We start from the raw sequence: 14724 nt of genomic DNA, 5'->3' as shown, positions 1-14724 counted from the left end.
TAAATTCCTCCTAAATTCTTCCTAACATCTTCCTAAATTCTCTGTAAATACTTCCTAAATTCTTCCTAATTTCTTCCTAAATTCTTCCTAAATGTCTCCTAAATTCTTCATAAATTCCCTGTAAATACTTCCTAAATTCTTCCTAATTTCTTCCTAAACTCCTCCTAACATCTTCCTAAATTCCTCCTAAATTCTTCCTAAATTTTAACTTACTTTATTGATGATTTATCACTTTATTGATGATTTATCATTTACTTTATTGATAAGTTATCACTTATTGATGATTTATCACTTATTTTATTGATGATTTATCACTTATTGATGATTTATCATTTTTTGACAACTTATCACTTTATTAATGATTTATCACTTACTTTATTGATAAGTTATCACTTATTGACGATTTATCATTTTATTGATGATTTATCACTTACTTTATTGATGAGTCATCACTTATTTATGATTTGTCACTTATTTTATTTATAAGTTGATGATTTACCATTTTCTTTATTGATGATTTATCACTTTATTGATGATTTATCACTTAATTGATGATTTATCACTTATCAATAGAGTAAGTTATCCCCTATTTTATTGATGATTTATCACTTCATTGATGATTTATCACTAATCAATAGAGTAAGTTATTACTTATTGATGATTTGTCACTTATTTTATTGATGATTTATCACTTTATTGGTAAGTTATCACTTATTTTATTGATGATTTATCACTTACTTTATGGATGATTCATCACTTTATTGATGAGTTATCACTTTATCGATATTATCACTTATTGATAATTTATCACTTTATTGATGAGTTATCACTTACTTTATTGATAAGTTATCACTTTATTGATGATTTATCACTTATTTTATTGATGATTTATCACTTTATTGATGAGTTATCACTTACTTTATCGGTGTGGCTGGAGGTGGAAATGTTCCTCAAGGTGAAGGCAGCTTTGGGGTGGCCATTGCTCGACTTCCGACCGATGGATTTGTTCCTGCTGGGAATTCCAAAGTCAATCACGGATGGCAACATAAAGCAACCACTTCGGGAACAGCTGCCTCCCGAAATTCTGCCCCTGGGGAGGTCCTGTCTCAATTAACAGCTCGTTAACGGCACTGCTGGATGAGTCTATCTCGAGGCAATGCGGGGAACGAAGGGTTGGTTGGTTTTGGGGTTTCCTCTTGAATTATTTTCAGGGCTCTGAGGGGGTTTTGTGTCTTTACCTCTGCTGGGAGGGGAAATAACGAGACTATCAAAATTCAGTGGTTCTTAGAGCCCTTGGAATTCTTGCAGCCTGCTGGGAGTGAGAACTCAACCCCCCTGCTACCAACCACCTTTATCATCATCCCTGGGATTTTCCTGTCCAGAGGATTCTTCTTCTGCTCAAGGAATTGCTGAAAGCCTCGAATTTTCCCAGGAGAAAACTCCTCAGATCTCAAACCAGGTCTCATAAAACTCTGAAAATGGCCCTGGGCACCTCCAGCTCCTCCACAACCATTCCCACCAGGCCAGATGAAACCTGAGTCCTGCTGGGTCCTCACGAGAGGAGGGATTTAGGATGCCCCACCCACCTGTAGGCCTCCTGGCTCCTCTTCCTCATCTCCTTTATCCATTTATTCAGGAGGGAGTTCTCCCTGCGGTACCAGTAGTAGATGCTCATGGTCAGGGCCGGGAGGAGGAAGAGGAAGACGACGAGGAGGGCGATCAAAGCGGCCTCGTGGTCTGGCAGGGAAAGCACAGAGGGCAGTGAGGGGCTGGGAGACGCTGGGGAACACTGATCCCACCCGCCCATCACCCCAAACTAGGCACATCACTGCTGATCCCACCTCTGGAAAGGGAGCAGGACCATCCAGCAGCCTCTCATGGCAATGGGTGGCCACCAAGCAACTGAGGTGACCACGACCACTGACCACAGACTGTGGGACTGCCTGGACAGACCCAACCCAGCCCCTTGGGGAGCAGGGCTGCCAGCAGCTCTATCCCCCCCCCCATTTCCCCCTCTCCTGACATCATTCCAGCCCCAGGAGCAGCGGAGAAGCCGGGACTCACTGTTGGGCTGCACGGGGCCGCTGTCCACGCTGCCCCCCAGCCCCGGCTCCTGGCAGTAGGGGGGAGCCCAGCCGGCGTCACAGTGACAGTTCTTGTTGCTGTTGCAGACCTGCAGGGAGAGGAGAAGGGTTGGAGACCACCAGGGAAGGTGTGGAAGTGGTGGCCTGTGGGGTGGGGACAAGAGTAGGTGGTGGGTGACAGGAATTCGGGCTGAAGGAGCTTGAAGCCCTGCTAATGTTCACCCCTTGAGCATCAGGGAATCACAGGATGGGCTGGGTTGGAAGGGACCTCAAAGGTGATCAAGTTCCACCCCCCTGCCATGGGCAGGGACACCTTCCACTAGCCCAGGTTGCTCCAACCTGGCCTTGGACACTTCCAGGGATCCAGGAGCAGCCACAGCTTCTTTGCCCAACCTGGGACAGGGTCTCCTTCCCACCTTCACAGCTTTGCCAATATCCCATCTATCCCTGCCCTCTGGCACTGGGAAGCCATTCCCTGTGTCCTGTCCCTCCATGCCTTGTCCCCAGTCCCTCTCCAGCTCTCCTGGAGCCCCTTTAGGCCCTGCCAGGGGCTCTCAGTTCTCCCTGGAGCCTTCTCTTCTCCAGGTGAATTCCCCCAGCTCTCTGAGCAGAACAAAAGGGTCAATGTGGATGTTTCACAATCACATCCCTCCACACAGTCCAGCAGATCTCCCACAAGTTGCTGTTGTCTCATCTCACAAAGCCCCACATTCCACAGAGCTCCAACCCTTGCAACCCTTTGAGCTTTGGACAACAATGTCTCTTTGTACTTCCTTGGTTTTTTGCAGTCCCAGTTGTCTTTCTAACCCTTGTTTTTCTCTCAGAGGGAACAGGCACCTGCTCTGAGCTCTAAACACTCTCGAGTTCAGACTGGACCCTGATCCAAACTGTGCAGATGGTTCTTACATCAGGAATGATTTCCTTCTTCTCACTCGGACACGGGTGAGCAAAGATCCCAGCTCAGCCTCACCTGGAGCTGGTGCCTGGGACAGATAGGAAAGGCAGAAATCCAGAGGGCTCATCCCTGGGGGGAAACACTTGGTTTGCCTTAAAAATCCGCTCCTCATCCCGGGATTTTTCTGGAGGTCTTGGGTCATAACTCACCCCGTGGCCGTTGCACCGGGAAACGCACTTTTCCAGCTCAAAAAGGGAGGCGTTCTGGCACCGGCGGTCCTTGCAAACCTGGGGGAGAGCCAGGGAGGTTAGAGAGAGACCCAGGAGAGGCCACACTGATCTTCTGAGGGCTTCCCTGGGGGTTCTCTGGAAGGATGTTGTCCTTCAGGATGTTGTCCGTTGGAAAATGCCGTTGGGATAAATCACGTCGTTCCAGGTCAATGGATTTCACCTGATTTTTGGCTCTGCCATTCCCACATCCAGGACCAGCCACCACCACTCCCAGCCCCCTCCCCTGCCAACCCACCTGGCAGCTCCTGGACAAACTGTTCCCCATCTGGCCTTAAAACTCAGCCAAAAAAAAAAACGCTGCTGGATTTCAAACCCAGCCACGTTTTGTCCTCCCATCCCAAACCGGGATGAAAATTCCACTGTTCAAATGCCAGATAGGGAAGGAAGTATCTCCACAGCCAACTCCCTCTGGCAGACACCCCTGCTACCATGTCCTGCACCGGGCCTCTGCCCTTCCTCAGCTCAAAGGGACTGCAAAGGAGGCCAATTCCCAGTCAGCTTTGGATTTGCCGTGTTGGTTCCTAACATGGCTTTCCCCTGGGAAACAGTTTCTTCATGAGAGGAAGCCTCATCCATAAAATCCTGTGGCAGTTCTTGCTGGGCTTGCTCTGCTATAAACTGAACTGGAAAAGAAGCTTTGAGGCCAGGGAGAAGAATTTGGTGGCCTACAAACATCTGGTGACATCTGGAAATGCCCCAGATGAGAATTTGGTGGCCTACAGACACTTGGTGACGTCTAAAAATGCCCCAGATGAGAATTTGGTGGCCTACAGACACTTGGTGACGTCTAAAAATGCCCCAGATGAGAATTTGGTGGCCTACAGACACTTGGTGACGTCTAAAAATGCCCCAGATGAGAAGAATTTGGTGGCCTACAAACATCTGGTGACATCTAGAAATGCCCCAGATGAGAATTTGGTGGCCTGCAAACATCTCGAAACGCCCCGATCGAGACATCACCAGGTCACGCGTGGAGGAAACCACATCCCCTTGGCAAAGACCCAAAGTCCACCCTGGAGCTGGGAAAGAGCCCAGGAGACGATGGTCTCCTGCAGGAGCCCCCAGCCCCAGGAAGGGGCACTCACCATCCCATCTCCACACTTGGTCCCTGTCATCACCAGCCCGGGGTCGGACAGGTCGTCCTCGTCGTCCCTGGCCGTGTACATGTAGGTGCCCCTGCACTTCACCTCACGCCCGTTGAAGCGGATCGTGGTGTCGATGGACACCGTGTTGGTCCCCTGGGGCTTCTTGGCCGAGCTCTGGCACTGGATCTTTCCACACATGGCGTCCCTGGGAGCGGGGAAGAGCCGAGGTGAGGGTGGGAAGTCCCTCGGTCTCCCCACGCCCGTGGGATCGTCTCCCTTGGGATTCATGGCCACGCCGTGTTGTGACTCGGCAGGTTCGGGAAGGACTTGGATAAATCATGGACAGCACAGAGAAATGGTGGAGAGAACAGTCAGGGGGGCTTCTAATATCCCTGGAATACTCCCAGGCACATGGTGGGATTTTTGGAGTGTCCTGTGCAGGGCCAGGAGTTGGACTCGATGGAGTTGGACTCGATGGAGTTGCTCCCTCCCAACTCAGGATATTCCATGATTCCATAAACTGGGAATACCGGGGGCACACTCTCCCTAAACAGCATCCCCTGATGCTGTCTTTGATCTTCCCTGCACTAGGTGCTGCCTGATGGGACAACAGGATCATTTGGGTCGGAAAAGAACCTCAAGACCATCAAGTCCAACCTCCCGGCACTGACGGAAACAGAGTCCAGAAGGATGTGGTGGCTTCCTCAGGCCCCAAAAACGGGCCTGACCCCAGAGGTTGGGGGTAGGAGCCTCCTAGTCCCCTCCCAGGGGACAGTTCAGGGGGGCTGTGGGTGCAAGAGGAGGAGATGGGGCACCCAGGGGTGCCAGGGCTGCACCCACCTCTTGTCACACTTGACGTAGCGCCCTTGGCTGTCCTTGCCACAGTTGCCGTAGGTGTTCCCAGCCATGTTCACATCCTGGAAACAGGCATCTGGAGCTGGCCAGGCACCTGCAGGGAGGCAGGAAAGGTCCCACTGGGATGTGGGATAGCAGGAAGTGGGGAAAAGTATTGGAAATGGAAGCAGCAGCTGGATGTTCGTGGAGAAAACACCACGGAAAAGTCTCCTGAAGAGCTGCTGCTGAGGGTGCTGGACCAGGGACAGCACAAGAGGGATGAAATTCCCTTTTTTCCAAGGTCTTGCAAAGGATTTTAGTAATAGAACCATAGAGTGGCTTGGGTTGGAAGAGATCCCTGGCCATGGAAGAGATCCCTGCCATGAGCAGGGACACCTTCCACTAGCCCAGGTTGCTCCAAGCCCCATCCAACCTGGCCTTGGACACTTCCAGAGATCCAGGGGCAGCCACAGCTTCTCTGGGCAATCTATGCCAATGCCCCTCCACCCAATACCCCCCAACCCCACAGGTAGATGCCATGGAGAGGGGTGGGAAGGAGACCAGGCTGGAGCTGGTGGGACTCACCTGGTCCCCAGAGCTGGACACACTGCTGGTGGTGGGTCATGCACATCCCGTTGTTGCAATAGGCCTCTCCATAGGCACAGGAGGAGCCATCCAGGAGGTACACGTTGGCTGGGCAGTAGGGAGAGGCACCAGTGCAATATTCTGGGAGGTCACAGGATCCCGCTGCTTCCCGGCACATCGTCCCGGCCGCCTTCAGCTGCCACGGGAGGAGAGAGAAACTGAGCCAAGGGGACAAGGTGGGATTGGCTGCTGCCTCCTGACACAGCCTGGGGACATGAACCAGCTGGAATGTCCTCTGTGGGACCATATGGGGCCATCAAGGTATGGAGATACATTCTCGGGCTGGACCACAGCCAGAAAGCTGCCAGAGGAGATTCTCCTGCAGAGGGGGTTTTGGGAAGTTCATGGAGTGACAGGTCAAGGGGGAATGGCTTCCCATGGACAGAGGGCAGGGTTAGATGGGATATTGGGAAGGAAGGAATTGTTGGCTGTGAGGGTGGTGGGGTCCTGGCTCAGGTTGTCCAGAGAAGCTGTGGCTGCCCCTGGATCCCTGGAAGTGTCCAAGGCCAGGTCGGACAGGGCTTGGAGCAATGTGGGCTAGTGGAAGGTGCCCCTGCCCATAGCAGGGGGTGGGACTGGATGGTTTTTCAGGTCCCTTCCAACCTCAACCATTCCATGATTCTCCTGCAGACACAAGTTGACACATAACCCTCATCTGGCACGGCAGAGTTTGACCTTTTGGATGTGCAGTACACAATTCCCGAGGGAACAACGGGGCCGTGTGTCCACGCTCATCCCATGGGCACGGTGGGGACATGTTGGGGGTACGGTGGGGGCATGGTGGGGGTCTCACCTTGCAGTTGTGGCAGCAGTCCCCGTGGGCACACTGGGCCCCCTCCTTCAGCGTGCAGTTGTGAGCGTTGCAGCAGGGGTTGGTGCACTCCTGCGCGGGAGGAGAAGGCAACACCGTGGTCGTGGTTCCATGACCGTGATTCCATCCCTTCCCTATCCCTTCCCCCAGCCCCTTTTCCACCCCTCACATCACTGCCCTTCTCATTTTGCCAACAGGGAAACCGAGGCACGGAGGGGATGAGGAAGAACTGAGCACTCGGGAGGGAAGTCGAGAAGGAAGCCAGGACTGGGTTAAATGGATTTAGGAAGGTGGGACTGGGATGGAGCCCCTGAGGTGACCAGCAAACCCTCTTCCCTTGGAAACACCCCTCTCCACGTGGTCTTTTTTGGCCTCTGCAGGGAAGGGATGCAACAGCAGCTCCTACCTCCACCTCCCCACAGTCACAGTCTTCTCCTTCCTCCCGAAAGCCGTTGCCACATTTCCGTCCCACCACCAGGTCCTTGGTGTCGGGCAGGTTGAAGAGGCACATCCCACCTCCCTTCTGGAAGTAGTTTTCCAGCTGCCTCTTGCTGCAGGAGCTGAACACGCGAGGGAAGGGGTGTCTGTGCACGGGACAGAGAGGGAGGGATGGAAAACGGGATCGTCAGGACCAGGAGAAGGTGGAAAACCACAGTCAGAACTGGGAATTAAGCACATTTGGCACAAAACCTTCCAGCAGGGATGGGAAACAGGGAGATCAGGACCAGAAGAAGGTGGAAAACCACAGTCAGAACTGGGAATCAAGCACATTTGGCACAAACCCTTCCAGCAGGGATGGGAAATGGGGTGATCAGGACCAGGAGAAGGTGGAAAACCAGTCAGAGCCGGGAATTAAGGACATGGACAAACTGGCACAAAGCCTTCCAAGGGCAGAAGCCATGAGTCCATGAACTTCTCCCATCCCAAGTGGCATGAGGTGAGCACCAGAACAACCAGGGGACACTCCCTGAACCCCAAAATCCTCAGGAATGAGATGGAGGGGACAGGTAAAGCCACCCTTGGAGCATCAACCCTCCAGCATGAAACCTCTTGGAGATGGAGACTCTCGTGGTGAGACCCTCCAAGCCCAGGAGCACCAACCCCTGCAGGCTCTGTGAGCTCCAGGCTGGTGCAGATGCCACCTCTGTGCCCCTGCACCTGGGACACCACAACCCCCCCCCAAAATAACCACAGGGCAGGTCCCCACATCTGCTCAGGATGTCAGTTGAAAAGATGTTATCTCTGAACCGCCGAGGGGAAATAACCCTCTGGGGCTCTTCAAACACCTCTGGGGTTGTGATGGGTGAAAATCATTTAAAAAATTAAAGAAATATGGGAAAGGATCCCCAAAAAAATCCCACAGAACAGCAAAAGAAATAATTAGAGCCTAACAAAGTGTAAGGTTATTTTTCCAACAGCCCAACCAGTCTGAGGAGCTGGAGAGAAACTGGTTTTCTAGAGGAACTCAGAGCTCAGTTCTTCCATGTTTTTGCAAAGTTTGTGGGTTATTTGTGTGATTTATGAAGAATCATTTCCTCCTTCTTACTAATGGTTTCATTTCCTCCTAACCCTGAAAAAGCAGTTTTATTTCATGTCAGGACACCTCGTTTTTTGAGATGACACAGAAGGATGTTTTGTAAAAGCGTTTTTGAAACCTGAAGGAAATCTGAGAAAGTTCTAAGTCCCTACAAGTTCTGCCGGGTGAAAAAGGCAATATACCCAATATTGATCAATGTGCAAATAGGGACAGGTTGAAGACAGTCAAAAATGTCATTTTCCCCACCAAAATCTACCCAGGGAGAGGTTAAATCCCATGGGATCAGTGCCAGGGTCTGACAGCCCTGAGAGCCCCACCCTGAAACAATACTGGGGGGTTTCCATGATCTTTATTGCTTGGAAGAGCAGGTGGGATCGAATAACAGGGAATAAACCTGCTTTTCTGCAGTGCAGGGATATCTGGGATGAGTGTGTTGTCAGGAGATGGAAAACCCAAAAGGAGAAGAACTTTGGAGCGGGAAGTGGCACCAACCAGATGGATCTGACACAGCTTTGGCCTGAGTTAAAGGGTAAAAGCAAGGAAAACAAGCCCTGAATGGATTCCAAAGAGCAGGAAAACTAATGCCTGACACCCTGGACATCCTGCACCCAGATTTAGGAGTGTTGGGATGAGGGATGTGAGCTCATCCCACCCCAGCCCCACAGTGCCACGATTCCCCATGGGAATGACGGGGGACTGGGCACCCCTTGGCCCTCTGGTCTTACAATAAAGGGTAATTCCTTTGAGCTGAGGTGTGGGATAGAGCAGGAAAATGCCTTGGATTCCTGGGACGTGTGTGCCAGAAAACATCCATCTGCTTCCATCCTTAGCTATTTTGGGATGGGGCTGCTACTCCTCTGCTGCCCTTTGGAGACCACCAGCCCTGCTCACACCTGGAACCTGGGATGTGCTCGCTCCAGGGAATCAGAGAATAGTCACAGAGTGGTTTGGGTTGGGAGGGACCTTAAAGACCATCCAGTTCCACCCCCTGCCACGGGCAGGGACACCTTCCACAAGACCAGGGTGCTCCAAGCCCTGTCCAGCCTGGCCTTGGACACTTCCAGGGATCCAGGGGTAGCCACAGCTTCTCTGCCCAACCTGTGCCAAGGCCTCAACACCCTCTGAGTAAAGAATTCCTTCCCAATATCCCGTCTAACCCTTCTGTGAACGTGAAGCCATTCCCTCTTGTCCCCTTGTCCTGTCCCTCCATCCCTTGTCCCCAGTCCCTCTCCAGCTCTCCTGGAGCCCTGTTAGGCTCTGCAAGGGGTTCTCAGCTCTCCCTGGAGCCTTCTCTTCTCCAGGTGAACCCCCCCAGTTCTCCCAGCCCGGAGATGCCGAGATTCCCTCCCCACTCCCATCCCACCCGGCTGCAAACAGTACCCATGCTCTACTGGGGGGGCTTTGGGGACACATCCCACCCCCAGCAGCTCTTACCCCGTGGCTGCTGCCATGACACAGCCCCCTTGCTCTGGGGTGGCCTCCACACAGCAGCCCTGGGTGTCGTGGACCATCCCGAAGTTGTGGCCGATCTCGTGGGCCATGGTGGCGGCGGCTCCAATGGGCTGCTCCGCGTGGTCCTGCACGGGGAGGGGGGACGGGTCAGCCAGGAGGGAGGGACAGGGGTGATCCCACAGCTGGGAATGGGGCTGGGCTGGTGGAGGGACCACAACACCCCCGGGACTGCAGCTGGATCCCATGGGACGAACACGGAGAGGGTTGGAGGAAGGTTCACGGCACAAGTGGGGTTTGTTCTCCTGGAAGTCCCACGTGGGACTGTTGGGAAGATCTTTTGCTGGAACCAACTTCTCAAGGCACATCCCAAAAACCAGCACCCTGGGTGGCCCCCACCACTCTGCCCAGGGATCACAGGCACCCTGGCCACCACCATCACGACCAGGACAATGAGGAGGAGGATCAGAGTCGTCTGGGCAGAGATGACCCCGCAACACCAGGGAGCACGAGCAGGGGCTCCTCAAGATGAGGGGCAGCAGCATCACAGGAGATTCCAGCGCTGCTGGAGTCTGGGGTGCACATGGGGTGGGAGACCTTTAAATCAGCCCCTTTTCACCCTCCTTAGTACCTGGTCAACATCTGAGAGGGATAAGGAGCCACCAACATCCTCTCTCACTCCCAGGCTGCATCCCAGGACCAACCCCAGATGGTTGATCCTCCCAATCCATGGAGAGCTCCTCCAAGTGGCAATGAGGTTCTCCAGCTGGGAGAAGCAGCGGGGACCCCTCACAACCTTCTTACCACGCTGACACCTCCGGAGTTATCCATGCTGCACATCCCCTCCAGCGGGGCCATTCCGATGGTCGTCCCCCCGAACGTCTTCCCTCTGCCCGGGAAGGAGAACGGAGCGGGAATTCAGCCCCCCCAGGGTGATTTGGGCACCTCGGTGCCAGTTGGGCCTGGGGACAGCAGGGCAGGGGGGTGCTCACGTGAGGAGCTGGGCGTTGTCGTGCTTCTTGCGGGACCTCAGCGACTTCTTCCACTGCAGGAAGGCCCAGAGCGTGGCGTTGGCGTCGCTGGTGACGGCGCAGTGGTCCCGCTCCGTCCACACCTCCAGCCCGATCAGGGCCACCTTGATGTTCAGCAGCCTGTAAAACTGCAGGGGAGACAGGGATGCAAGGGATGGAGGCGGGATTCGCTGGGAATCCTCCATCCCTGCCAGTGGGTCTCGGCGCGTCCCTCCAGCCAGGTGACTCCGGGACACATTTCTCCCAAATCCACCTGCAAGCACGGGCTCTACGGGCACAGGAGCCAAGCAGGGTGGCGTGATGCCAACCACGGGCTGGCAATACCTTAGTGTATCCCTCCTGTGCCAAGGAAGCCGGCACTGATGCCAGGGCAGGACTTCGGTGCAGCCCGGCCCAAAAAACCGATTCCCACCATGTTCGTCCCAACCCCCAAATTCCTTGATGGGTTTTCCAGCCCTGGCACAGCTGCCCAGGGCAGTGCTGGAGTCCCCACCCCTGGAGGGATTTAAAAGTGGCACTTGGGGATGTGGTTTGATGGCAGCCTTGGCAGTGCTGGGAATGGTTGGACTTGATGGACTTGGAGGCCTTTCCCAACCTAAATGATTCCGTAATTCTATGATTCCTCGCCCTAGTGACACGAGGACTGTCCCTGGGGGCCACCACCAGGTTGGCACCAAGATCAGGTGCTTTCACAGGCCCTGGGAGTGACAGGGGTGGCCAAAAGGGCCCGGCAGGTCCCTCACCTTGTCCACGTAGTTGGCGATCTCCACGATGCGCTGCTTGGTCTGGCCCAGGTTGAGGTTCTGGTTCCTGTACTGCAGAAAAGTGGGGATGGGGAAAGGTCACCAGAGGAAAATCGGGAAGGGACACAGTGAGGGGACCTGGTTTTTTTGGCAGGAGACCAGGTTTCTGTCCCCCCCTCAGCACTCACCAGTGTGTGATCGGCAACAATGAAGAGCTCCATGTACTTCATGGTCCTCCAGGCATCTCTCCTCACCTGCAGGACACACACACAAGGCTCAGAGGAGCCAAGAAAGGGTCAGCCCATGGCTCTGGGCATCTTCCATCTCACACACCTCAGAGCTGCTCAGGAGGGACAGCTGGGAGGGGAAGCTGAGGCGTGAGGTGACAAGGAACATTTGGGTGTCTCCAAATGACCTCATGTCCCACAGGAAGTCCCAGCACCGGTGTCCAACCCACACATCCTCTCTCTGGGGGTCTCCTGCCCAAACTCAGACCAGATAAATCACCCACACAGACCCCTCATGTCCCACCTGCCTGCACAGCCCTGCCCAGGTGCCAAGGGGATGGGCACAGGGCATCAGGAGAGGTGCAGACAGTCCCGCTCCCAACCCTCTGCCCCTTCCCAACAGACCCCAGGGTGAATTTACCTGGTGGTGCCCCGGTTGGAAGAGCTGGGCAATGTCGGCCACGGTGCTCCCAAAATCATCCCCGTGCCCACAGGTGCCAGCTGGGATGGGCAGGTGCTCTGCTCTGTGGATGACGTGGTGCCCCAGCTCGGGGGGGTCCAGGGGGCTCAGGTAGTAGCTGGTGTTGCTGCTTAGCACTATGAGACCCCTGGAAGAGGAGAACAGCCCCTGGTGGCTCCTGCAGTGCTTCCCCTGTGGTTCCCTCAGTCCCTGAGGCCCCACAAACTCATGGCACCTCAGCTTGGCCCACACCCAGGGTGGGAGCAGGGATCAGGGATGGGGATCTTTGTCCAAACCGCCCCAGGAGCAAACACACCCTCGGCATCAAAACCATCAGACCACGTGAACAAAGCTCAGTTCTGAGGGTCTTTCCCCCTCTAGGGATGAATTTCCTTGAAGGAAGCCAATCCTGCCAGGAAATTGTTCTTTCTCCCCTCACCTGCCTGCTCCTGGGGTTGGGCAAAGGATGGGAGAAGGGAGGAGAAGGATGGGATGGGAGCAGTGGAAAAATCAGCCCCGTGAACCATCTGGAGCAGAGATGGAGGAGCATCGGTGCTGCTCCAGGGGGGGATCTCTGCAGGGAGGAAGGAGCAGTGGGTCCATCCCACCCTCTGCCAGCCCCACAACGCCCCCACCCTGCGTTTTTCCATACCGTATTCCCGAGCAGGTGCTGAGGACAACCCAGGAGCCGCCGTAGCCGCGGACGTGGCCGTGGTAGTGACAGTGCTCCTGGAGAGAGGGGATGGAGACCCTCAGTGGGGTCCCTCAGCAGGGCTGGGCAGCAACAAACCCCGCGTGCTGATCCCAGAAAAAAAAAACCACCAAAACCCATTTCCCATTTCCCGGCCAGGGGAGCCGCGTCCCTCCACGCCGGGAAGAGCCGGGAGGGAGGCGGGAGAGCCGGAGTTCAGCCCGGGACACAGCCGGGCCCGGCGCGCTGGAAGGGTGACAAAAGGCCGGTGGAGGGACATCGGGGAGGGCCTGGTGCTGCCCTGTGTTTACGTCCCGAGGTGCTGAACCGCGGCCAAGAGATACAGGAGCCGCGTGCGGCCGCATTCCTGCTGCCACAGGCGCCGGGGATGCTGCCAGGGAAAACGCAGCGCCCCGCCCCGCCCCGCCCCGGGACGGCTTTGGCTTCATTCCAAAAACCAGAGGTGACCCGCACCCACCCACCCCCCCCAGCACCCACCGTGTGGTTGGGGGTCACGGTCACGGGCTGTCCGTCCCCGCTGTAGTGAGTCTCCGAGTATCCCGGAGCCAGCAGCCTGCGGAGAGAGGAGGGATGAGCAGCCTGGAGCTGCTCCGGGTGTCCCAGCACAGGGACACAGCGAATCACGCAGAGTCGTTTAGCCCGGAAAAGACCTCTGAGACCATCCAGTCCAACATGGGACCCAACCCCACCTTGTCACCCAGATCATGGCACCGAGTGCCGCGTCCAGAGTGTCCTTAAACACCTCCAGGGAAGTGACTCCACCACCTCCCTGGGCAGCCCATTCTCATCACTCTCTGTAAAAATCTTCTTCCCGATGTCCAAACTGAACCTCCCCTGGCACAACTTGAGGCTGTGCCCTCTTGTCCTACTGCTGGTTCCTGGGAGCAGAGTCCGATCCCCCCCCGACTCCCCCCTCCTGTCAGGGAGTTGCAGAGCCAGAAGGTCCCCCCTGAGCCTCCTTTTCTTCAGGATGAGCCCCCTCAGGGTGCTCCAGACCCTTTCCCAGCTCCTTCCCTGCACACGCTCCAGCCCCTAAATACCCTTTCTAAGCTGAGGGGCACAGAACTGGGCACAGCACTCGAGGTGTGGCCTCACCAGTGCCCGGTCCAGGGGCAGAATCACTTCCCTGGGCAGCCCATTCCAATTCCTGCCGTGTCCCGACCCGGCTGAGCCATCCCTGTCCCCCTTCAGAGCCCCCTCGCAGGGCTTCGGGCACAGCCCCCAACCCGTGGGAACAGGAATCACAGGCCAAGGGACAGGAAAGGGTTGCCCCCAAAACCGCTTTGGGATCCTGGGCTGGGATGGGGGGAGCCCAGTGCCCACCCCGGGCACCTCCAACAGCCGGGCAGGGTGGCGGCTTCTCCACAGGGAACAAATTCTCCTTGGGATAAAGCCCCCCCTGGAAGAAGCTTCCGGCTGGGAGAAGAGAGGATCGACCCCGTGCTCAGGGACCAGCTGAGGATGGGGGAGGTTTAGGGTCTCCAGACCCAGGAATGTCACTTTGTGTCACTCTCGGCACCGCCAGGGTGGTAATCCCGAGGAAACACCCCGGGAAGGAGCGAGGGGGGCTTCCCAAAAATCCCGAGAGGATTGTGAGAAAGCTCAGGTTGCTTTTAGGAAGCTGCACCCCCGCCCTGCCTTCACCCCACGTGCCTCGGCTCCCCCCTGCAGCTGCCGGACATCTCCCCCCCATTCCCGAGGCTGATCCAGGAGTGACACATCCCAATCCCAGCCCATCCCACGCTGACAAACGGCTTCCTGCCGCAGGGAAGAGCCAGGGCTGAGCTCACGGCCAGGAACACGCTGGGATGGCGGTGCCAGGCAGGAGAAAGGGGGATCTGGGGCTGGAATGCCCCCGTGGGTTGTTGGAGAAAGCAAGGGGGGAAAGGGGGAAAAAGGAAAGGAAAGGAAAGGAAAGGAA

The 14724-nt window shown here is 55.4% G+C and overlaps 2 protein-coding genes across 2 annotated transcripts in view; both read right to left on the bottom strand.

The window, feature by feature from the left end:
• CUNH20orf194 (chromosome unknown C20orf194 homolog) overlaps positions 1-14724 on the bottom strand; it is a 732083-nt gene that overhangs the window by 589172 nt on the left and 128187 nt on the right. The gene's annotated exons all lie outside the window — the stretch shown is intronic.
• Positions 1-14724, bottom strand: part of ADAM33 (ADAM metallopeptidase domain 33) — a 34852-nt gene that overhangs the window by 5080 nt on the left and 15048 nt on the right. Inside the window, exons 4-20 of the mRNA XM_017828985.1 lie at positions 13281-13356; positions 12744-12820; positions 12053-12239; positions 11593-11658; positions 11405-11476; positions 10623-10789; positions 10435-10519; positions 9616-9758; positions 7051-7228; positions 6627-6716; positions 5774-5969; positions 5195-5303; positions 4355-4559; positions 3189-3266; positions 2065-2173; positions 1587-1737; positions 919-1009 (exon numbers count right to left, since the gene is read on the bottom strand). Coding sequence (XP_017684474.1) covers positions 919-1009; positions 1587-1737; positions 2065-2173; positions 3189-3266; positions 4355-4559; positions 5195-5303; positions 5774-5969; positions 6627-6716; positions 7051-7228; positions 9616-9758; positions 10435-10519; positions 10623-10789; positions 11405-11476; positions 11593-11658; positions 12053-12239; positions 12744-12820; positions 13281-13356 — 2080 coding nt within the window. The remainder of the gene's footprint in view (positions 1-918; positions 1010-1586; positions 1738-2064; positions 2174-3188; positions 3267-4354; positions 4560-5194; positions 5304-5773; positions 5970-6626; positions 6717-7050; positions 7229-9615; positions 9759-10434; positions 10520-10622; positions 10790-11404; positions 11477-11592; positions 11659-12052; positions 12240-12743; positions 12821-13280; positions 13357-14724) is intronic.

The sequence above is a fragment of the Lepidothrix coronata genome, unplaced genomic scaffold (assembly GCF_001604755.1).
Source record: "Lepidothrix coronata isolate B3197 unplaced genomic scaffold, Lepidothrix_coronata-1.0 Scaffold156, whole genome shotgun sequence".
Taxonomy (NCBI): Eukaryota; Metazoa; Chordata; class Aves; order Passeriformes; family Pipridae; genus Lepidothrix; species Lepidothrix coronata.
The sequence above is the reverse complement of the archived record's forward strand: the minus strand, read 5'-3'. Positions and strand labels throughout refer to the sequence as shown.